Genomic DNA, 25,852 nt, shown 5'->3' on the forward strand with positions numbered 1-25,852 from the left:
ATTGCCATCATGAATAAAGAATTTGACTTGACTGATGTCAGTCAGAAATTCATCCACACAAAAAGCCACACCGTGTACAGCCAGCTGTACCTCATGTCACCATTTATTTTTCATTGCGTACAGAGTTCAGTCAGTTCTGTCTGCTTACTGTGTATTTGTCTTTGTCTTTGTGTCCGACTAGGACCATCAGAACATCAGAGGAGACAACTGCTGTCCTGACAATCTGGGCTGGAGACTGTCTTGCCCAAGTTACATCCCCACTATCTGGACTCTGAGGACTTTAGGACAGTCTGCGTTCAGATGGTCCCCAAAGGCCAAGTTAATGAAAGGCAGATTTAATGAAAGTAAAATTAAGTATTGAAACATGTGCAACTTTGTTGCAATGGAATTATTTCCCACATGAATGCAAAGTGCAAGGCAGACAAGGGGCTTAATCATGTTCTTTTTTCTTTCACCTCCAACAGACAAGCCTCTGAAGCCACCACTCAAGGTCACTCAGTCAACCATGCTGTTTACAGCTCAACGCACCACAAAGGTCATTTCCAGGCGAATGAAACAAGATGAAAAGCATGTCAGTCATGCCTAAAGCACCTACAGTAGTTAAGAACACATGAACAAATGTAACCTTGTGACAATCCACATTTCCACAGAAACCTCCAGCATACATCCCATCCCTCTAAAACCCACAAGCCCAGATGCCCCTCCAGGACTTCCTGCTGGAATGCCAGAAGCACAGCCAGAAGCCTCATACATCTGCAACTACCAATAATACTAGATGATACGTTGTCAACTTCACTGTAGTTGCCTACTATATTTGTAAGGTTTCACGCATAAGGCAAAACAAATGATGAGTGCCTACCGGCAGCTGTCAATCGGCTCTTCCCATGTAAGCAGCCTGTTGTGCTAACGACTCCATGTTTGTAAAGTGCTTTGATTATGGTCCCTGACCAAAGATAAGCACTAAATATCAATAATAAATCTAAGCAGTCAATACTACCCACGGTGTCACAAACTGTTCACAACTGTCCCCAGCAAGGTGTTGCAAGAGCCACACCTCCCCACCTCCTCCTTCACAAACTCCCTCACCTTCCCGCACAAAACCCTCAACCTCTCACCGCCCTCCGTCCTGAACACCGGCAGACTCTGCAAGCCACGAACCAGGAGCGCTGCCCTGATCAGGAACACGCTTCGTTCCCCGTACACAGCTCCCCTCAAGAAAACCGACTCCAGGGAACCGCTCCCTGCTTCAGTTGAGCTGTATCTGCTTTCCATCAGATCCACCGTCTCTTGGATTATTCGTGTCAACTCGTCATGATTCTCATCGATGGACCAAAGCGACATTGAAGGTTCGGCCGTGTTGGGGGAAGGAGAAAGAGAAAGTACCTGGGAAGGGGAGGGACACTTGTTGCCCTGTCCTATGGTGCTGGGCAGTGGTGGAGACAGACTCTGGGGATGGGAGGTACGGCTGGCGTCCTGTCCTGTAGGTGGAGGAGAGGTGTGGGAAGAGAAGACGTGTTCCAGGCACTGTGACACCACCCGCGCCAGACACACGCTGTCCTGGAAAGTGTTGAGCTCTCCCTTGTCGAACAGCCGCTCCGCCCCCTCCTTTAACACACACACACACACACACACATACACACACAGAACCAGTGAAGAGGCATGAGTGTAGGTGAGGACTGAAGAAAGGAAGGAGTTCTGTTTGATGTCTTAACACACATACTGGTGATTGTTGCCAACATCTAGATAAAGTATAAGGGATTCTGTTTAATATCTCATCACGTATACTTGGTTGTTAACATCTAGTTAAAGTATAAGGAATTTTATTTAATGTCTTGTCGCACATACTGGTGATTGTTAACATCTAGTTAAAGTATTAATTTTCACATCTGAATGTTATCACTTAAAAAAAAGCCAAAAAAACCAATATCAAGTTAGAAGAGGAGGAAGGTGAGCTGAATGGTGGGTTGGAGGAAACAGGACAGACAGAGGATGGAATCAAAGATGAATATCTGAAATAATCAGAAGTACAATTAAAGAATACTACTTAACAGACTTTGCAAAAGGGAAGATGTCAATTCATCAAGAGAAACAACTGACGTTGAACACAGAGAAAGTCAATCTGAGGGTCCCGGGTTCGAATCACAGTGACGGCGCCTGGTGGGTAAAGGGTGGAGATTTTTACGATCTCCCAGGTCAACATACGTGCAGACCTGCTAGTGCCTGAACCCCCTTCGTGTGTATATGCAAGCAGAAGATCAAATACGCATGTTAAAGATCCTGTAATCCATGTCAGCGTTCAGTGGGTTATGGAAACAAGAACATACCCAGCATGCACACCCCCGAAAACGGAGTATGGCTGCCTACAGGGCAGGGTAAAAACGGTCATACACGTAAAAGCCCACTCATGTGCATACGAGTGAATGCAGAAGAAGAAGAAGAACACAGAGAACTTTAAAACATCAACGTTTCCCGGTGGCTGTAGACAGACAGGCTGTAGATGTGAGGACTGAATTGTACTTAAAAGAAATAATGAATATTTGTTACTTTTTAGCAACATTTAGGTTCACACTGACATGCACCTCAGGTGACTGGATCATCCAGGGGGTAACTATCCCTGGAATCAGTGGGGAGGGAGGGGAGGGGGCGGGGGGTCAGGAAGGGATCTATCTAACATTGCACTGACATCACCGGAACTTGTATTCACCGAAAAAACAACATATGACAAATATTTTCCAAGCAATTCAGCACACTTTGGACATTCAGTAATAAAATCAAATCTGTGCTCCTTTCACTGATGCAGTGCACTCTTTGCAGATCTGTAATCCACATTGCGTGCCATTTCACCTCCCCAAGTTCAATCTGTAACTTGCGACTGCTGCATCTGACAAAGAAACTAATAACACACATGTCTGGTGAATATTATATACATTTATCTCTCTCAAAATTTCTTTTTTTTTTTTAATCATAATATCTGTAATACATACTTTACCCTACTCTGCTCAATTGGTTCTCTACCCCCACACCCTCCCACCGCCCTCTTCTGCACACATCAAAAGCCTAACCTTTCCTTTCCTGCACACACCACAGCCTACTAACCTTTCCTGCACATACCACAGCCTAACCTTCCCTGCACAAACCACAGCCTACTAACCTTTCCTGCACACACCACAGCCTAACCTTCCCTGCACAAACCACAGCCTACTAACCTTTCCTGCACATACCACAGCCTAACCTTCCCTGCACAAACCACAGCCTACTAACCTTTCCTGCAACTCACCATAGCCTAACCTTCCCTGCACAAACCACAGCCTACTAACCTTTCCTGCACACACCACAGCCTAACCTTCCCTGCACAAACCACAGCCTACTAACCTTTCCTGCACACACCACAGCCTAACCTTTCCTGCACAGAACAAAAAGCCAAACCTTTCTTGCACACACCAAAAGCCTAACCTTTCCTGCACACAACAAAAAGCCAAACCTTTCTTGCACACACCAAAAACCTAACCTCTCCTGCACACACCGAAAGCCTAACCTTTCCTGCACACACCAAAAAGCCTAACCTTTTCCTGTCTGCCCTTACTGTTCACATCAATGCAACAACAACAACATCAGCATCAACATCAACATCACTAACCTCCGCAACATCTGTGGCTCGAGGTGTCACCCATCTCAGCGCACATGCCACGCAGGCAAGGGGCTGGGTGTTGCCGTGGAGACGGAGCATGGCTGTGATCAGCTGGACCAGGGCCTCCTCTGGGTGCCTGCCGCCTGCACACACACACACAATGCAGGTATTATTAATTAGAAGAAAAAAATCAGTTCTGTAGGTGCTGGGTTTTTCTGTTCTTCTTTTTTGACTCACTTGTGTAAACAAAGTGAGTCTATGTTTTAACCCGGTGTTCGGTTGTCTGTGTGTGTGTGTGTGTGTGTGTGTGTCCGTGGTAAACTTTAACATTGACATTTTCTCTGCAAATACTTTGTCAGTTGACACCAAATTAGGCATAAAAATAGGAAAAATTCAGTTCTTTCCAGTCATCTTGTTTAAAACAATATTGCACCTCTGGGATGGGCACAAAAAAAATAAAAAAGAAGCCTAATTATATGCAAACTGCATTTACTGTTATATTTATATTTTTTGTATTTTCTAAACTTGGCACTTTGACCTCTTATTCTGACACAACAACAAGAGGAGTCATTATTATCATTTTTTTTTATTCAAACAGGAACTTCTTTTGCTAAGCATGGAATTTTTATTTATTTTGCAAACGTTTTGGTGCAGATAGTAAAAAAGGGAAATTACTCTGTAACTAATGCTAGGGGACGTAATTTATCACAAGTGAGTCTTGAAGGCCTTGCCTCTCTTGTTGTTTGTTTGTTTTTGTTTTTGTCAGAACAGATGTCATGCACAGGCACATGCGCACACAGACACACACACACATCCACTGCCACATGCACACACACACACACAGAGAAACATGCACCAAAAAAATACATCACACACACACACACACACACACATATAAATGCAGGTATCATTTAAAAAAAAAATCAGTTCTGTAGGTGTGGGTTTTTTTTTTGTTATATATTTTTTTGTTTTTGTCACAACAGATTTCACACACACACACATGCATGCATGCACACACACACACACAACGCAGGCAATATTAAAAAAAAAATCAGTTCTGAAGGTTTTATTTTGTTCTTTTTTGTTGTTTGTTTTTGTCAAAACAGATTTCACACAAACACACAGACACAGACACACACACACATGCACGCACATGCTCACACACATAACACACATGGAACAATGTACACACACACACATACACACACAACAACACACACACACACACACACACACAACAATACACACACACACACACACACACACGCATCACACACACACACACACAAACACACACACACACAACCCACAGCAGAGAACCACCACCCTCATACCCACCTGTGCCCCTTGCAGCTAACTTGGAGGACACTGTCGCCACAATGTCCTTGACATCGAGGTCATCGGCTTGCAGCAAGGTCACCAGACAACTCCAGAACTCGAACACTAGCGGCCCTGGTTGGACAAATGGTGGAGGGGGAGGGGTGGCATGGGGGGGCGAGGGGAGGAAAAAAGAAGGAAAAAATGATGTATACCCTTGGTTAATTAGGCGGGGTCAGCTCATTAATTAACAAACCATCAAGATCAGTGTTGGGTCCTACTCTTTACCATTGACAGACTGATTCAGTCTACCCAGACTCCTTATTGCATTGTATTGTACTGCTTTGTATTGTATTGTATTGTATTGTATTGCATTGCATTGTATCGTATGGTATTGTATTGCATTGCACTGCATTGCATTGCATTGTCTTGTCTTGTCTTGTCTGCGTGCAACCTGGGTTGCTCTCCCGATGGAGAGTGCGTTCTTGCACTGACAGCCAGACCATTTTTTTTGTATGTTTTCCCTGCCCGCACTTTTTGCATTGTATTGCACTGCATTGTGTTACTTTTTGTTACAACGTATTCCTTTGTATGTATATGGAGAGAGCATCACCACAGCGCAGCACCACCACCCATACATTTTTTCATTTTCTTTTTTTTCTGCCAGCAAAATGTATTCATTTTAATAGCAAAGTGGATTTTTCAACACAATCTTACCAAGGACAACCCCTTTTGCAGCTGTAGGTTCTTTATATATGCACACAAAGAGCATGCTGCACACAGGGCGACCTCGGTTCACTGTCTCATCCAAAAGACCCGCACCACTCAAGGTGTTGTGGAAGGGGTGGGGTTGGGGAATATAAATCCCAGTCTATACATGGGACTTGAACCTGTGGACATTCGCTTCCTGGTCAGGCGCACTACCACTAGGCCACTGCTCCACCAATCAGCCAGCCTTCCACACCTTGTCCACACCTCACTGCTCGTTCTCATTCCTACCTGCACTCCCTTTCTTACACCCCCCCCTCCTCCCCCACTAGTCTCTGGCACCCCACCCTCCTAGCTGCAAGCACACTGAATCAAATTTTTTTTTTTTTTGGTATAAACATTTGTATTCACATTTTTGTTTCACACACACATATGCAGAAATGAGGAATAAAGGTTTCAGTTTCAGTTTCTCAAGGATGGAATCTCTGCGTCCGGACAAATCCATACATACGCTACACCACATCTGTTTTAAGCAGATGCCTGACCGGCAGCGTGACCCAACATGCCTAAGTCAGGCCTTGAGTGCACGCGCATTTATATTTGTGTATTTGTCAGAGTGGATTTCTTCCACAGAATTTTGCCCGAGGACAACGACCCTTCTGTTGCCATGAGTTCTTTTTCAGTGCACCAAGTGCGTTGCTGCAAAAACAGGACCTCAATTTATCCCCTCGTCTGAATGACTAGATGCTCAGTTTGACGTTCAGGTCAAACGGGAGGAAGGATGAGACCAGGATTCAAACAAACAACCAGACGGGCGCAATAGCCGAGTGGTTAAAGCGTTGGACTGTCAATCTGAGGGTCCTGGGTTCGAATCACAGTGACGGCGCCTGGTGGGTAAAGGGTGGAGATTTTTATGATCTCCCAGGTCAACATATGTGCAGACCTGCTAGTGCCTGAACCCCCTTCGTGTGTATATGCAAGCAGAAGATCAAATACGCACGTTAAAGATCCTGTAATCCATGTCAGCGTTTGGTGGGTTATGGAAACAAGAACATACCCAGCATGCACACCCCCGAAAATGGAGTATGGCTGCCTACATGGTGGGGTAAAAACGGTCATACACGTAAAGGCCCACTCGTGTGCATATGAGTGAACGTGGGAGTAGCAGCCCACGAACGAAGAAGAAGAAGAAGAAGAAGAAAAAACAAACAACCAAAGGAAAAAAAAAAAGGAGGGCAAACCTAAACGCCTGTCTTTGTCCACCAGCAGGAACTCCCAGTTGTCTCGCAACACTCTGCCGCAGCTAAGGTGAAGGTCGTCAGGCTGCTCAGCATCACAGCTGCTCAGCAGGAACTGGCTCCATTCTTGTAGCAGAAGTGTTGCGTCGTGAGCAGTGGTACTGCTCTCCTGAACACACACATACACAAACATGCATACACAATGTATAAACATGCACATACACACACATACTTGCATTTATTTGCAATGTTCAAAATTAATTCTTTCTCTGTTATCCCCTCCCTTGTATCCACTAATATCTATTGTTCAAATTCAAAAGTACATTTTTCCACTGAAGCACACACACACACACACACACGCAAACATGCATTTCAAATACCACCACACCCACACACACAAGCACACTGAATGCACTGTTCTGATCAGTTCTTTCTCCTTTATCCACTTGACATTTTAATTTAAAGAAGACAAACATTTCATTGATACAGGCAGGCAGACCGACACATTGTGTAGTGTTCTGATCTTCTACTTCTTCCTCAACTCTGTATAGACTCACTGTGACACCACACAGAACTGTTCTGTAATGTTCAACTAATCAGTCATTTTACATTATCATCACGTGAAAACTCTAAGGTGCGTTCACGTTAAGTCCAGCCAGTTGCTGACGGCAGCCGGCTGCAGCTGCCAGCAAATGGCTGGAGAGGGAGTGCACATCCTTGTCTACTTTCCCGCTATGTAAGCTGGTGACGGGCGTTCACGTTGGCCGCCAGCCCTTGCCAGCTCCTGCCAGCCAGCTTTTTGCTTTGTCGCATGCACACAAAAGAAAAGGCTGGCGGTTCTCAAGGGAGGGAATCAAGCGCTCCGCTGCTGAAATTGGCTTGTGAAAATTCGTTGACTGCTTCTTCAAATCTTCAGTGCATTGGTCAAGCAGATCATGAAAAGTCTCTGGTCGCATTCGTATGTACTCTACACATTTCTGTGCATCATCCATCACTTGAGGCATCAAATGATGATATTCTCCATGTGTACTTCGATTCCGATGAATTGGGTGAACACCATATTTTCGAGAATTCCGTTTCAATGATCTGTTCTGTAAAATCCACCACAGCAATATTCTTTTCTTCCTCCTGGAAAGTGCCATGTTTATCCCGACAGCGGGGCAGCAGTTTGCTGGACAGCAACTTGCCGGGCCCAACGTAAACACTGGCTGACAGCAACTGGCTGACGGCAACTGGCTGGCATCAACTGGCTGGACTTAACGTGAACGTACACTAATGGTCATGCATGATCTGCAGGGCCTGCAATAGCCACCTGTCGGACTGCCCAGGATAACTAAACCATTGGGCTTACAAGTGGAGATGCTCTCTCCTCTTGTTCATTGGGCAACCAGTTTCTGACGGTGTCAGTGAAAGGGTGACTGAGCTCCACTGCAGACCTGCTGCACCTCCCTCCTCATACTTTGACTAAACTCTTTTACCACCAAGTTTCTGTGTGAAAAACACTCCACAGGGCCGAATATGTAATCCTCAACACAATTAGGTTCACCGTGTCAAAACAACACAATGGACTTGTTCAGATCAAACTTGGTCAGAGGGGGCCAAATGGTTAGTCATTGTTCCATCGGCAAGGGAAACTGGCTGCAGCTGTCAAACTTTGTTACAGTGTGAAAAATGGTCCTTTTAACGCAACACCTCAATGTTGACTAAAGCTGCCCATGGCGGTGCACTGTCAAGTCAGCTGAACTCGCCTGTGGTGGTGAAAAAGCCAAACACCTCCATGCCCTACCCAACTTTTTCTTTTACTCCACTGCATAAGACTTAATGAATTATGTCTGCTGACCTGTCATTGTCGCTAGTGAGAGTTATTTCATTCTGATTCTGGAACTGGCTGTTACTTTGGAGGGCATGTAGAAATTTGGGAGACTGGGGGGTGGGTGGGTGGGATGGGTGACAGGAAGATTTTATTTTATTTTTTATCCACTTGCCCTCAAGACAACTATCTGGGAAAACCCACAGCACAGTCATCACCAAGCAAGCAGTTCTATTGGTGTCAGTAAAGACCTCATAACATCACAACACATCACACATCTATCACTCAAATCTTAAAGACTTTAAATCAAAGAATGAACACACATGTGCACACACACATACATACTGAGAGATCAATTATATATATATATATATATATAAATTGCTAGTGATATTGCAGATTGTACTGTTAAAGAAAGAAATGGCAGGATATATCAATTCCTTGCAGACATTTAAAAAAAAAAAAAAAAAAAAAAGCATTCAACAAACTGTTGCATAAAGCCCTTTTGCACAAGGTGCATAAGAAAAACAACTGGAATCAGAGGACAATATTTTGATATCACCAATAAAGTGTTCAACAAGGTTATATGTATATCTTTGAAATCATAAAAAAAAGAAGTTTATAAAAACCCACACAAACAAACAAAAAACTGGAAGCTTACATGTTTCAGGTGATGGTAGACCTTGGGAAGAAGACTGCCTGTGAACTGAATTAACGCTGCTTTCACATCCGCTCTGAAAAAACAACAACAACATTTTCACATTTGCGAATAATAAGAAAGAATACCTGGTCAAACAAACAAAACAACCCCCCCACCCCTCCCCCGCACACCCATCCCCTACTCAACACCCCTCCACCCCCCACAAAAACAATAACAAAAAAACCATATCAAACCAAAACAAGAAGAAAAAAAAAAGAAGAAGAAAAAGACATAACCCCGAAACATGTTCCCTATCATTGCGTGCAGTCTGTGAGTACATACATGTGCATGAAAGACAGTGCAGAAAGGCCTCTCCAAGTTTAACTCTCACCATACGAATGGCGAAAGAGACGACGTTAACAGCGTTTCACCCCAGTTACCATCATCAAAATATTGCAAGCGGAAGGCTCTTATACTGAAGAGGTGAATGTTGACAAAGAATACCACAATTCTGACGACGGAAGCTAAAGGTTGGGTCATTCAGACACCCACTGGACATCCGAGGGGTCTGTGTAGATGAGAAGAGAGGACTGGCCGTACTGAGTGAGTTACACAAAATTCCTCCTCCACATTTCTGACGACGGAAGCTAAAGGTTGGGTCATTCAGACACCCACTGGACATCCGAGGGGTCTGTGTAGATGAGAAGAGAGGACTGGCCGTACTGAGTGAGTTAAAAGAGATGCTCGCTCAGATTTCCAAAGCAAACAGGCTGAGGAGAAAGTCCCAAAGGCAGATTTTCCCTCCTTCCTTCCTTGCACTGACTACAATCATTTTTTTTTCTTCTGATAATTATGTCACTTTATTCAGTTTACTTTCATTCTATCTGAATCATTCATTCACCGTGGAACACTTCCACACTTACCTTCTTTCCCTCTGCAGTTTTCTCAGCAAAGTTTCAAACACCTGCCAAAACAGTATGAACATTATGTAAGACACACACACGCCAAGTCTGATATATAATTGCACATGTATCTCAACTGTCTGAAACTGAAATTCTGCACAAGCAAACCCCTCATGATTTAAAAAAAAAAAAAAAAAAAATCTGAATCTGACAAGACACAACACACATTACAAAAACACATGTTACAAAAATAAATATAACTACATTATCTGAAACACTGGCTTGGCTTTGAATTTAAGTACATGTCTTAAAATAGTATATAGCAAATTATGAAGGATTCTATCATTATTTATCCAGTCCAGTTTGTCTTATCTATGCTTTTTTCTGACATGTTTGAAATATGGAGGTGCAAAATAAGAAAAGGCATACTGCTAAACACATATTACTCGTTCATTGACATTGAAATACTATAGCAATAAGCCACTAGTAAAATCATTTGAACTTTTGGCTGACAGATATAATGATAAAAGTGATGGTGCCATAGCAATAACAACAACAAAAAAACAACAATAACTAATATATGGTAATTATTATGATAATAATAATAGTAATAATAATGATATTAAAAAAAAGATGATGATGATGATATATAAACACTGAAGGTGATAAAATAATACTAATACTAATCATGACGATGATAATGCTGCTGATGATGAGGATGATAATGATGATGATAAAAAATTATAATAAAAACAGCAGTAGTAACAACAGTAACAACAAGAACAGCAGCAGCAATACTACTACCACTACAGCTACAACTACTACTAAGAATAATGGCACCGTGTGTTCAATACTCACACTGCTGTGCACAATGTTGTTTCCAAGACAGTTATGAACTGCTGGCAAAGACAGCAACTCAAATATCTGTACCAACAAACAAACAAACAAATCATCTAATGTGACATTCTCTGTTGAACAATGCAGTAAACTGAAGAAAAAGAAAAACTGGTGTTGAAATCATGATCAAATGTGTATTTACACAAAGTAATTTCCACACACAAATGCAGGTGCATGCACACACCAACTTGCTTAAAACATTTTCTCCCATCTTATCAAAGAAGGAGACGGCAAAGGGAGAACAATGTCCTTCAAAAACTACAGAAAGTCCAGAACTGTGCTGCAAGGCTAATACTTATTTAGAACATCCAGACAAGCCCATATAACCCCTCTTCTTGAGGAACTGCACTGGCTGCCCGCCTCTCACATGGTACATTACAAAACTAGCTACCATGTATTTCAATGTCATGGACCATGCTGCACCCACATATTTTTGTGACTTACTTTCAGTCTATATTTCTTCTGGATCTTTACACCTGGCTGCTGATTCTGGAGTGCTGACAATTCATCAAAGACTCCAAAAACAACAACAAAAAACAACAACAACAACCGATATCAGCACTTGTTCTCCTATCTTGGCCCAGTTACTATGGAGCAAATTGCCCTTCTGAGTCTGTTATGCTGATTCCCCTGTTCAATTTTAAAAAAAAGCTCTCAAAACATACCTCTTCCATTCTGCTTTCCATCTCATTGACTGATGTGCTTCTTGAGCTTCTGCTGGCTGTGTGTGTGTGCATGTGTGTTCGCTTGTGTATTTGTGTGTGCACATGCTTATTTGTGTACATATGTCATACTGGAATTGGTGGAGTTTAACGACCCACTGACATAACAACCTGAAGGTCCTGCTTGTCTGGGCAGGGTCTGTGGTCTTACTCTTCCTCTCGGCAGCAGTCCACGTATGTCAAACTTGAATCCATATGTGACGGGCGTAATAGCTGAGTGGTTAAAGCATTGGGCTTTCAATCCAAGGGTCCCTGTTTCGAATCTTGGTGACGGCGCCTGGTGGGTAAAGGGTGGAGATTTTTCCAATCTCCCAGGTCAACATATGAGCAGACCTGCTAGTGCCTGAGTGTATACGCAATCAGAAATCAAATACGCACTTTAAAGATCCTGTAATCCATGTCAGCGTTTAGTGGGTTATGGAAACAAGAACATACTCAGCATGCACACCCCCGAAACTGGAGTATGGCTGCCTACATGGCAGGGTAAAAACGGTCATACATGTAAAAGCCCACTTGAGTACATACGAGTGAATGTGGGAGTTGCAGCCCACGAATGCAGAAGACGACGAAGAATCCATATACATCACACATATTTCATTCATGTTACTCTAAATGTAAAGGGCTTTGAGTGGTTTGAAAGTGCTACATAACTGTACTGTTACAATCATCATTAACTTTACATATTCATGAATGTATAATTTTTGTTGTAAACTCTGTGACCTCCCCGTCTAATAGGTGTGAGCATCAATCTACTTTATGATCATGCTGATTATGATTATGAGCATCAGCGTGACCTTGACAACGGCTTCCTGATGAGCGGAGTCCTGCAGTCCCATGCTGAGCAAGTGATCCACCACAGCCGTAGTCATGGCAACACCGTCACCCTTGCTGCTGCTGCTGCTGCTGCGACTGTCAGAGCTGGAGGCTGGGATGTTTCTGCAGACTGGCACTGTTGCCATCTCCATGTTGCTGCAACCTGCAGATAAAATTCCATACTTTTCCACAGACCTTTTCCAGACCCAGACTAACAATTTTCCAGACCAAACATAAGGCCAAACTGAATAGGGGGGGGGGGGGAATCTCTTGCTACACCACTGATGAAAGAGTTTGGCGGATATCCTGGAATCATGTTAACTATTTTTGGTTTTTTTAATTTGTTTGTTTTTAAAACACATTTAAGCTCTTTTGTTGAATGGTACTGGGCAATGGCTCTACACATGTACTAAAAATAGAAAATTTTCCAGATCCTGGAGGGTGAAAAATATTCTTCCAGGACTTTTCCAGCCCTGAGAAATAGTTCTCTCATTTTCTAAGACTTTTCCAGACTTCTGTGACTGTACAGACCTGTGATGGAGGTGGGGTAGGGGGGCATGGGGGGTACTTTGTGGAGCTGGTTACTTGACTGAAAGCATGGGGAGGGAGATCTGGGTGAGTGGGGAAGTTTACACTCATGTCTTGTACACTTATGTTATAATTCATCATTTTGCGTTTAGTCAAGTGTCTACAGTTGTTGTTGTTTTCAGAACTTGGTGTAATTTCTCTTTTCATGAAATAATAAAGTTATTCTTATCTTTTTTTTTTATCTCATGTTTTAGTGTCTAGTAACTGTCTACTTTTGTTTTGTTACACAACACTTAGTGGTGTAATTTCCCTTTTTATGAGATCATAAACTTATATATTCGGATGAGACGATAAACCGAGGTCCCGCGTGCAGCATGCACTCAGCGCACGTAAAAGAACCCACGGCAACAAAAGGGTTGTTCCTGGCAAAATTCTGTAGAAAAATCCACTTCGATAGGAAAAACAAATAAAACTGCACGCAGGAAAAAAAAAAAAAAAAAGGGTGGCGCTGTAGTATAGCGACGCGCTCTCCCTGGGGAGAGCAGCCCGAATTTCACACAGAGAAATCTGTTGTGATAAAAAGAAATACAAATACAAATACAAATAAAGTCATTCTTATCTAACTTTTCTTTTATCATGTTTAGCGTTTTGTAACTGTCAACTTTTTCCACCACTTAGTGGAGTAAAATCTCTTTTCTTGAGATACTAAAGTTATTCTAATCTTATTTTCTCTTGTCTCGCCTCCATCCATGCTCTTCAAAACTCTCTTTTTATGAGATAATGAACGTATTCTTCTCTTATCTTTTCTTATTATTCTTCTATTATCTTTACTTATCTCATAGTTTCGTGTTTAGCAATTGTCTACTTTTTTTCCCCTTTTTAAAATTTTTTTTTTATAACAACACCTGGTAGTGTTAGTTCTCTTTTTTGTGATGTAATAAAGTTATTCTTTTCTTGTCTTCTCTTATCACATGTTTTAGTGTTAAGTAGTGACGGTCCACATTTTCTTTTAACAACAACTGGTGGCGTATTTTCTCTTTCCATGAGATACGAAAGTTAATCATATCTTATCTCCTCTTGTTTTACTCCATCCGTGCTCTCCAAATTTCTCTTTTCATTAGATACTGAATTCATTCTCCTCTTATCTGTTCTTATCTCATGTATTCGTGTTTATTAATTGTCTACTTTTTTAAACATTTTTTTTTTTTACAGCACCTCATGGTGCAATTTCTCTCTTTTTTTTGAGATAATAAATCTAGTCTACTCTATCACATGTTTTAGTGTAAGATAAGATAAGATAAGATAAGATAAGATAAGAATAACTTTATTATCTCCAACTGGAGAAATTTGGTCAGGTGCATTATCACAATATAGACAAGTAAACAACATGGGGACCATAACTGTAAAAGCCAACAACAGCCCCTACAAATATTACGAAGATACAAATGTAAAAAATATCACATACATCGTTTCATACATACATCCACACACTGCAGGTAATAACTAGTATTCTTAATGTAAAAACAGAAAGAATTAAGAAACATTATTTGAATATAATTATAAACATAGCCTACTATACTGCACATTGATTATAACAGACAGATAAGAATAAAGATGAATTGCGGAAAACCACAACCAGATAATCCGCACACAGTGTTTAGGAATTATCCACATTGGTTTTTTTTCAAACAACAATTGGAAATGGTGTATTTTCTCTTTTCATGAGATAAAAAAAAGTTATTCTTATCTCATCTTCTCTTGTCTCACCTTCATCCAGGCTCTCTAAATTTATCTTTTTATGAGATAATAAATTCATTCTCCTCTTATCTTTCTTATATGATGTTTTCATGTTTAGTAATTGTCAATGGTTTTTTTTTTATTTTGTTTGTTTTTTGCTGTTTAAAAAAAAATCTTTTATCTATTCATTTTTTTACAGCAACTGGTAATGTATTTTCTCTTTTCATATCAGTATCAGTATCAGTAGCTCAAGGAGGCATCACTGCGTTCGGTCAAATCCATATACGCTACACCACATCTGCCAAGCAGATGCCTGACCAGCAGCATAACTCAACGCGCTTAGTCAGGCCTCGAGAGAAAAACAAAAACAAAAACAAAAAAACCCTAAAAATAATTATTTAAAAAAAAGAATAAAAAAAAAGAGATAAATACATAGAAATACTACTAATACTACTAATAATATTTACAAGACGCAAAATCTTGATGAAGTCAACTTTAAGCACACACACACACACACAAGAAAAAACAAAACAATGATAAATAAGCAAATAAATGTAAAACATGTTGACACACATTCACACATGCATAACAGATATGCAACAAACATGCAGTTTCACAGATATGAAAGCACAATCAAATACACATAAACGTACATGAGCACCAACACACTCACACTCACACACACACATTACCCTGCACCCCCCCCCCCCCATCCTCCACACACTCATATCGCAGCTTCCACAGCACACACACACCCACACACATCCCCCTCCTCCGCCCCCCCCCCCACACCCCCGCCACCACACCCCCTCCACACACACACACACATAAGATGCAATATACCTATTCTTATCTTATTTTGCCTCACCTCCATCTGTGCTCTCCACCACCTCGTCGTCGTCACCCCACCGGTCCTGAAGCCAGCTGAGCACGGCCAGGTGAACCTCGTAAGCCGGGAAACCCAACAGCCGCAGCACCACCCCCTCCCCCTCACCACCCTCCTCCCTCTCCCTCTCCCCATCGGCACAGCAGATGTGCCGCATGGCCAGCCGTGCCACGCAGCCCAGGAGCTGGGAGAGGAAGGGGGTGTGGGGGCTGTAGTAGGGGGGGGAGGGAGGGGACCACACCTCCGCCCTCAGGACGGAGAAGAGGCGGCCGGAGATGGCCTCCAGGTGGCGCCGTCCCTCAGCCGTGGCAGCAGGCAGGGAGGAGGCGGGGAGGACGGGGGGTGTGGCCGTGGCCGTGGTCGTGGCCGTGGCCGCGATGGACAGGACAAGGTCAGTGATGTCCAGCGCCACTTTCCTGGTGCACAGGCATGGGTTCTGTCTGCAAGGCAAGGGGCAAGGCAAAAAGTTGATTTCTTGTGTCCCCCTGGGGGCACTGAAACTTTATATACATACATCTTTCACGCGTACCATACAAACAAAAAGAATGATGTCATTTGAAAGAACAAAAAATAAACCAAAAAAACAAACAAAAAACAACCCATTCACGCACACATGCAAAATTAGTGCACATTCATAAGTAATTTTTCCTCAGCCATTAACAACATTCTTGTCTATATCAACAGATATGAAACAAGCGGCAGGGACATTTTTCTTTTTGTTGTTTTTTTTTCATTTTGTAGGGAGAACACTCAAAGCCGCTTTTATTAACACTGGTGAGATGAGGTGAGCATGGACATGAATCTGAAGTGCGACGAGTTGCACTTTGTTAGTTTGTACACTTGTTAAGTGGTGTAGTAAGTTTGGCTGAACAAACACACAAGTAAGGCAATCCCAATAGGAAGAAGTCCAAACAGAGGACAGTCACTGACACCTTGACCTGTAACTTTAATCTTATGTCAGTAGTAATAGCAGTAGCAGTAGCAGTAGTAGTAGTAGTAGTAGCAGCAGCAGCAGAGGCAGCAGCAGTAGAACTAGTAGTAGTAACAGTGTGTACAGGTTTATTGGAATTAGCAGTAGTAGTAGTAGTAGCAGTAGCAGTAGCAGTAGCAGTAATAGTAGTAGTAACAGTGTGCACGTTTATTCGAAACGACCACGTATGTGTCGCATATCGTTCATCGTAAAACCTTTGATTCTCAGTGTCTAAGTGACGTCAGAGACGGGCTGGGTGGGGACGATGATGATGGTGGTGGTGTGGGGAGGGGATGGAAGGGGAGGGGACAGGTGGTGGAGAGACAGGGGATGGAAGGGTGTAAGGCTTAGTGGTGTGAGTGATGGTGACAGCCCTTCAATGCTGAGCATACTCGTCAGCAGCAGTCAAAAAGTTGATGTAGGTGGTGTCTCAGAACAACCCAATGAACATGAATGCTGAATACTTTTAAACATTAACTAGGTCTTATACCCTTCCTTTCCCTTTTTAAAAAAAAAAAATTAAGAAAAAAACCCAACACTTCTTGCCTTGTCATCTATTTCATAACGAGGGGAAGTATCAGTATCAATAGGAAAAAACAAATAAAATTGCACACAGGAAAAAATACAAAAAAAAAAGGGTGGCGCTGTAGTATGGCGATGCGCTCTCCCTGGGGAGAGCGGCCTGAATTTCACACAGAGAAATCTGTTGTGATGAAAAGAAATACAAATACAAATAGGACAGCGTAGAAGAAAATGTAATCAATTTTCTTTTATCTTTTTTTTTCTTTGTTTTGCAGAGCTGATATATATATCAAAAGAAGAAGGAGGAGTAGAGGAGGTATTTTGTTTAATGTCCCATCACACATATCAGTGATTGAAATTATATCAAATGAATTTCACTGTGCATTCTATATTGGTAGTGATATTCTGTAATTATTTTTTTTAAATACTGAATCTAAATCTTGACATTTAATACCTAAAGCATGACAAAAAAGAAAAAAACAAAAACAAAAAAACAAACAAACCAAGAACAGCAACAAAAAACACAAAAAGTTCACCTGGTGATGAGCCAGGTGAGAGGCAGCCAGCCAGACAGACACACTGACATCAAAGTCTGCAGTGTGGAGCCCGTCATATCTCCACTCAGCAGCATCAGATGGTACACCTGAAAAAAAAAAAAAAGGTTTAACTCACTCCGGATGATGGAACGCTATAGCCGTTTCGACAATAAAAAATTTTTTCCATGTTTTCCTCATCTTTGAGGTAGCATAACAATCACAGCTACACCGGGCACTGCGAATGTATCAAGGGTCGAATGGAAAGTTTCTTCATGAGATTCCATAACAACACACTTGCCAGCGAGACAGGGAGTTCAGCACCCCATATGACAAGCTAATCTACATACGTATCGAAAATGGAGAAAACTATTCGTCCGTAGTGAGTTAATGTCGAAAATCCCACAGCTTTTTACAGCCACTGGGGGGAAGCGAATTCATATCTACCGTGTCTATGGCTCGGCAAAGGAAGGTGGGGCCAAATGCTCCCCTTCCACTGTTTTAACCTTCCCCCAACCAAAGACAGGTACTCATTCACACCTGGGTGAAGTGAGGAACATTGGAGTAAGGTGTGTTTCCCAAGGACACAACAGCATGTCGGAACGGGGCCTTGAACCGTGATCACGGCAAACTCTGGATCAGAAGTCCACAGCCTAACCAGTTCTGCCACGACACTCCTTTGGAAATACAAACGAAAATATTGTGTCTCTGAAAGAATTATCATCATTATTGTTGACCGGTGCAACAGCCGAATGGTTAAAGCATTGGACTTTCAATCTGAAGGTCCTGCGTTCGAATCATGGTGACAGCCTGGTGGGTAAAGGGTGGAGATTTTTACAATCTCCCAGGTCAACATATGTGCAGACCTGCTTGTGTCTGAACCCCCTTCGTGTGTATATGCAAGCAGAAGATCAAATACGCATGTTAAAGATCCTGTAATCCATGTCAGTGTTCAGTGGGTTATGGAAACAAGAACATAGCAGCATGTACACCCCTGAAAGCAGAGTATGGCTGCCTACATGGCGGGTTAAAAACGGTCATACACGTAAAAGCCCACTTGTGTATATATGAGTGAATGTGGGAGTTGCAGCCCACGAACAAAGAAAAAGAAGAAGAAGATCATCATTGTTGCTTACAGAGCAGCGGACCATATCAGGGCTGAAAATACATGTCAAAATCCTTCACACAGAATCTGATAAAGAAACAAACGTGGGAAAGTCCAGTCATATTCATGCATATAAACCTAAAAAAATGACTGAGTACTGACCATTCCATCAGTTTTTCACCAGAGAATTAGAACAAGCAATCTGGACACAAACATATTTACACAAAGCACAAAATATCTCTGAAAACTGGCATACAAAACTGAACAAAAATGCCAGCAGAGTGTGTGTATGTGTGCATGTGTTGTGTGAATATATGCATGTGTACATACATACATGTGTGTGTGTGTGCGTGTGTGTGTGTGTGTGTATTTGTGTGTGTGTGTGTGTGTGTGTTCGTTCGTTCGTTCTTTAGTTTAACGTCTTTTCACTGTAAGTGATATTAGACGAGGGAAGGAAAAAAACCGAGTGGGAGGAGGGGGGGGGGGGAAATTACTGTGTATGCATACGAGTAAGTGAAAGTGCGTGTGTGTGTGTGTGTATGTGCGTGTGTGTGAAAATTACTGATTTAAGTTTTGTTTAAAAAATAAACAAAAAAACAATATAACATATTTCTAATGAAAAACTAACAAATAAAACAGCGAACCAACTGGACTATTTAACAAGGAGTTGAAAAAGTCATACATTAGTAATGGACTGCTGAAGATCGTCAACACTGAAGATGATTTCAGTTCAGTGTGTGTGTGTGTGTGCGTGTGTGTGTATTTGTGTGCGTGCGTGTGTGTGTGTGTGTGTGTGTGCATGCAACTTGTTGTGTGTCTGTTTGGGATTACTTCAGGAGTGGGTCAGTGGGGGACCAGGTTGGTAGGATAGGCTGGGGGTGGGGTTTGAGGAAATATGGTGAAGACTTTTCACTTCATTCTCTTTCTGTTCTCCCCCCTCACCTGTAACAAGAGGCCATGGACATGACTGTGAGCCATCTTGCCGTCAGACGACCCTGACGGAGGTTGAGAGGGCAGTGAGGTCATCAGCGAGGTCAGCACGCCCGTCAGCTGTTCCTTCCCGACCAATGGCTGCAGGGCGCGGGCTGCCATCATGCGCGTCTTGTAAACGGGGCTGCTGCTGCACCTGTTCGTCATTAAATTTTTTTTTTCACTTGTGTGATTTTGTGTTGTGTTGTCCTGTATTGTATTGTCCTGTATTGTATTGTCCTGTAACTGAACTGCATTATCCTGTACTGTACAGTATCCAATACTATTTGTCACAACAGAAAGTGTGAATTTCAGGCCGTCAGTCTTTTTTTTTTTACAATTTTTTTTATACTTGAGTTGGGTTGTTTTGACTGTAGTGTGTGTGTGTGTGTGTGTGTGTGTGTGTGTGTGTGTGTGCGTGTGTGTGTGTGTGTGTGTGTGAATGTGTGTGTGTAATATATGTGTGTGTGTGTATGTGTGTGTGTGTACATGTGTGAGTGTGTGTATATGTGCATGTGTGTGTGTGTGTAATATGTGTACATGTGTGTGTGTGTGTAATATGTGTACATGTGTGTGTGTGTGTGTGTGTGCATGTGTGTGTGTGTGTGAAAGTGTAAACGCACACGTGCCTGCATGTCTGAGTGTGGGGAGTGAGTGCACACCGCACAAACGTTCACGCTCACGTGTGTGTGTGTTGACCAGTTACGCCCCTGGTTGAAGGGGTACGTACGCACCTGATGACGTGGGGGAGGAAGGCGGCCAGGTTGAGGCGGGTGGATCCACCCTCCATAGTGGAGGGGAACAGACGGCCCAGCACCATCAGCACGGGGTACAGGGAGGGGTGCAGGTGGAACTGACCGCTGCCTCTGTCCGCAACACAGCGTAACACAGAGAGTTATTATATATACCACACTGTATGTGTGTGTGCGTGTGTGTGTGTGTGTGTGTGTGTGTGTGTCTTGTGTGTGTGTGTGTGTGTGTGTGTGTGTGTGTGTTTCTCTCTCTCTCTCTCTATATATATATGTATCTGTATAGGTAGGTAGGTAATGTATGTATGTATGGATGTATAACTGTATGCATGTATAAATGTATGTATGGATGTATAACTGTATGCATGTATATATTTATGTGCGGATGCATAACTGTATGCATGTGAGTAGGTATATAGGTAGGCAGGAGGGTAGGTAGGTAAGTAGATATTTAGGTAGGTAGGTAGGTAAAGTATGTATGTAGGTAAGTAGATAGGTAAGGTAGGTAGGTGGGTAGGTAGGTAGGTAACGTAGGTTGGTTGGTAGATAGAAAGATAGGTAGGTAAGGTAGGTAGGCAGATATGGTAGGTTGGTTGGTTGGTGGGTAGGTAGGTAGGTTGGAAGTTAGGCAGGTAAATAGGTAAGGTAGGTATGTAGGTAAGGTAGATTGGTATGTATGTATAGCTAGCTAGCTAGATAATGCATATACAAATAGATAGATTGATAAACAGATACATAGACACTAAGGCAGACAGACAAACAGACAGATAGATATAGATAGATAGATAGATAGATAGATATGTGTATGTGTAAATGTATGTATATTATGATATTGTAAGTATACAATGTAGGAGAGGTCGTCTGCAAACATATAAACATACACATATCGATATATATATATATATATATATACACGACACTGTACATGTACATGGGGAAGAGCAGCACTGAATGATATATGTCAGTGACTTCTTCTGCTTCTTCTTCTCCTTCTTTGTTCATGGGCTGCAACTCCCACATTCACTCATATGTACACCGAGTGGGCTTTTACGTGTATGACCGTTTTTACAACCCCCCCCCCTCCCCCCACCCCACCATGTAGGCAGCCATACTCCGTTTTCGGGGAGTAAACTGCCAGTGACTGACAAAGACTGCATACAGAGGATGGAGAAAAAGAAGATCAACAAAAGGCGCCCACCCACCCCAGATTCTGCGTGGCCATCTCCAGTTCCGTCAGCAGAAAGGGGTACAGGGCTGGGTACTTGTGGAAGAAGGCACGGCCTGTCTGACTGTAAACACAAAAAAAGAAAACACCACCACCATCACCTTAAAAAAAAAAAATTCTTTTTTAATTTTTCTCCTTTTTTTTTTTTTTTTGGATTGGAAATGAAAATCATTCAGAAAGTATAATATTTGAATTCGTTTGATGTGACGTCCTGTCTGCTGCCCAGTTCACAGACATTTCTGCTCAGGTTCAGTTACTCAAGGAGGTGTCACAGTGTTCAGACCAAATTCATATATTCTGCACGACATATGCTTAGCAGATGCTTGACCAGCAGCATAACCCAACGCACCTTGGAAAAAAAAAAAAAAAACAGAAAAAAAGGAAAGGTAAGTAATCAAATTCATGAATAAGTAAATTAGAATAACTAAGTAAATAACTCTTTAAAAAAAAGTAAAAAAAAGTAAGCAAACAGATAAAGAAAGAAATTGAAATATAAAAAATAAAAGTAAAAAAAAAAAAAAAAAAAAAATCAACAAATTAAATAGATAACATTTTTTTTTTTTGCTTGTCTTTATGTTCAGATGGAGTATGTGTTGGTATGTCAGGGTTTTTAAATATGAACTGATGTAACAGGTAGGCTGCATGTTTATATCTGGGTGTGTGGAGGGAAGGAGTGTTGTGTGTGGTAGTGTTTCCATAGGGGGTGTGGGGGTGGGGGGTGTCAGAGAGAGGGAAGAGTTTGACACAATCTGTTAACAATGTTTTGGTTGGTATTGTAATGCATTTTAATTGTATTACGACATTTTTGACTCACTTGTGTGAACAAAGTGAGTCTATGTTTTAACCCGGTGTTCGGCTGTCTGTGTGTGTGTGTGTGTGTGTGTGTGTGTGTCCGTGTGTCTGTGGTAAGCTTTAACATTGACATTTTCTCTGCAAATACTTTGTCAGCTGACACCAAATTTGGCATAAAAATAGGAAAAATTCAGTTCTTTCCAGTCATCTTGTTTAAAAAAATATTGCACCTCTGGGATGGGCCCAAAAAAAATAAAAAAGAAGCCTAATTATATGCAAACTGCATTTACTGTTATATTTATATTTTTTGTATTCTCTAAACTTGGCACTTTGACCTCTTATTCTGACACAACAACAAGAGGATTTATTATTATCATTTTTTGTTCAAACAGGAACTTCTTTTGCTAAGCATGGAATTTTTATTTATTTTGCAAATGTTTTGGTGCAGATAATAAAAAAAGGGAAATTACTCTGTAATTAATGCTAGGGGACTTAATTTATCACAAGTGAGTCTTGAAGGCCTTGCCTCTCTTGTTGTTGTTGTCGTTGTCCAAACAATTTGCTCTGCACACAATTAAAACTGCTCTCCCTGGGAAGCACTCATAACCACAGGGCAGCACCACCCACTGTTTCGTCTTTTTTTCTTTCTTTCTCTCTGTCTACATGTGTATTTGTTTTACTACAAAGATAGATTTTTCTACAGAATTTCACCAGGGACAATCCTTCTGTTGCCATTTTTGGCTCATGTGTGTAAACAATGTGAGCCTATGTAATAACCCATCTTCGGTTGTGTGTGTGTGTGTGTGTGTGTGTGTGTGTGTGTGTGTGTGAGTGTGTGTGTGTGTATGTGTGTCCGTGGTAAACTTTAACATTTTTTCTCTGGAAGTACATGGTCTACTGACACCAAATTTGGCTTTAAAAATAGAAAAAAAAAAAATCAGTTCTTCACACTCATTACAATCATAATGCTGTGGCACTTCTTTTTAGATCACAAAAAATTGATAGAGTGCATTTTTCCCCAAACAAAGAAATTGTAATGTTATAATATTTTTTTTTTTTTTTTTTTAAACTTTAGCACTTTAGTCTTACATACTAATAAGGTTATTCTTTGGAGACATTTTATCACTTTAGTAAATATGGCAAGAACTGCAAACATTTACCACTTGCACTGAAATCATGCCAATTTAACGGGAAGTCAATCTCAAGATGTAGCGGGACTTAATCATTTTTAAATGATCTAAGTCACCAAATACAATAATATATATACAAAATATGACATCATGCATGAATACCCTGTTTTGTTTTTCCGTTATGTGTGAAGGACATATGCTATTTATATTCAACCAAACTGTCATATTGCGGAAAACAGCGTCCGTGGTGACCGTTTATCGATTGCGCATTCTTTTTACGCATCTGTTCTTTCACTGCCTTCTGAAAAAATATAGAGTCAGTAAGAAAAATGTTTTCAATCCCACCAGAACTGATTTTGATTGACAGTATACGGAAACCAAAATGTTCTCATCCTTGTTAAAAACATGAACTAAATGCATGCGGCACACAGGACCTTGGTTTATTGTCTCATCCATGAGACTAGCACCCAGACACCCACTCAAGGTTGAATGGAATGGGGCTGTGGGGAGTGGGGTAGGGGATTTTAATGGTTTCTAGACAGGTTAAAGTGATAGCGCCCATTTGAAATGTTAAAGACGAGCTGAATTTTTTTTTTTTTTTTCATTCTCTTCAGCAGTTAGCTTCTTCAAGTAGAGTGCTTTGTCTCTGAAATATAGTTAAATAAAAAAAAACCCAAAAATCAAACCAAACAATCATGGATATAATTTTAACAATGCATTGCAATGCACAAGATAAGATTGCTTTTGTATTTATGTACATTTGTAGCTGTGTATGCATACAGATATGTATGAATATGTATATGAATGACAATAGTTTTATAATGGAATGTTATGTAACGTAACATAACTCTCTTATCCTGTCCGACACACTCAGTCTTTGTCCTCGTTCAAATCAGCATTCAAAATTAACCTTTTCCACAGTTGTTATAATTAGTTTTCCATCCTGTATGTCTGTCTGCGACTGTTGGAGAGGTATGGGGCTGTATCAGTATGAATACTTGGTGTGTGTGTGTGTGTGTGTGTGTGTGTGTGTGTGTGTGACCTGTTTATTTTGTGATGCGCATAAGCAAATGAATGTTGTGAAATGTATCTGCATCAATGTATGTATGTGTAATTGTATTTCTAAACGCTCTGGGCTCTCCGGAGATAGGGTGTCCAAATATTCATTATTATCATTATTATCATTGATGTAATGCGATACAATGTGATGTGACAAATTATAATACAAGAATGTATGTGTGCAAAAAAAGATAACAATAATAAGCCACCCCCCACCCCCCTCCCGCCCCCCAAACCAATAGAAGCCCACCTGTTGCGCTTTGACAGCACAGTCTCATCCTTGCTGCGCTTGACGCCAAAGACACGAGTCATGAGAGCACTAAGCAAGAGGGTCGCTGAATTACGGACCTGAAAACGAAAACGTCGACATCAGTATCACCTCTCTGTTTTCACATTACAGACCTGAAAATGCAAACCTCAACATCAACATCACCTGTCAGTTTTCATATTACAGACCTGAAAATGAAAACCTTAACATCACTCAGTATCATGGGTTGATTTCCACATTACAGACCTGTGACCCGAGACCCCCTATGCAGATAGGTGTAAAACAAATGACTGAATGTACAGACCCACCTACACCTTCAGTGTCCCTGTTACATACACACATGTACACACACACACTCTCTCTCTCTCTCTCTCTCTCTCTCACACACACACACACACACAAACAAACACAAACACTCTCAAATTTCAGGTCTGATATCACTCACAGTGAAAAGACAGTAAATTAAAGAAAGAAAACTTCACATCCCCACCACCACCACCACTCTCACCCAAACCAACCTCCCAGTACTGAGACTTGAACCCAAGAATCGCCGCCCTCAGCCCGTCAGACACGTAGACAGCCACGTCCTCCCCCAGTCGTGTGTCTTTGAACAGCGCTCTCAACACGTTCAGTGCGTGCACCTTCATGGAACAGTTTCAGAAAATTATGAATTATTCCTGTCTTTCAGCACATTCTCTCGTTTC

General features: G+C 41.6%; 1 protein-coding gene across 1 annotated transcript in view; it reads right to left on the minus strand.

Moving 5' to 3' along the window:
• LOC143296285 (tRNA (32-2'-O)-methyltransferase regulator THADA-like) overlaps nt 1-25,852 on the minus strand; it is a 70,231-nt gene continuing 44,379 nt past the window's right edge. Inside the window, exons 27-41 of the mRNA XM_076608132.1 lie at nt 25,667-25,789; nt 25,131-25,228; nt 21,877-21,963; nt 20,660-20,791; nt 19,899-20,082; nt 17,855-17,961; nt 15,809-16,266; nt 12,657-12,838; nt 11,102-11,167; nt 10,265-10,305; nt 9,363-9,435; nt 6,895-7,060; nt 4,967-5,080; nt 3,638-3,771; nt 1-1,605 (exon numbers count right to left, since the gene is read on the minus strand). Of these exons, the coding sequence (XP_076464247.1) occupies nt 1,006-1,605; nt 3,638-3,771; nt 4,967-5,080; nt 6,895-7,060; nt 9,363-9,435; nt 10,265-10,305; nt 11,102-11,167; nt 12,657-12,838; nt 15,809-16,266; nt 17,855-17,961; nt 19,899-20,082; nt 20,660-20,791; nt 21,877-21,963; nt 25,131-25,228; nt 25,667-25,789 (2,565 nt within the window). The 3' untranslated portion in view covers nt 1-1,005. The remainder of the gene's footprint in view (nt 1,606-3,637; nt 3,772-4,966; nt 5,081-6,894; nt 7,061-9,362; nt 9,436-10,264; nt 10,306-11,101; nt 11,168-12,656; nt 12,839-15,808; nt 16,267-17,854; nt 17,962-19,898; nt 20,083-20,659; nt 20,792-21,876; nt 21,964-25,130; nt 25,229-25,666; nt 25,790-25,852) is intronic.

The sequence above is a fragment of the Babylonia areolata genome, chromosome 21 (assembly GCF_041734735.1).
Source record: "Babylonia areolata isolate BAREFJ2019XMU chromosome 21, ASM4173473v1, whole genome shotgun sequence".
In the NCBI taxonomy this organism is placed as follows: domain Eukaryota; kingdom Metazoa; phylum Mollusca; class Gastropoda; order Neogastropoda; family Buccinidae; genus Babylonia; species Babylonia areolata.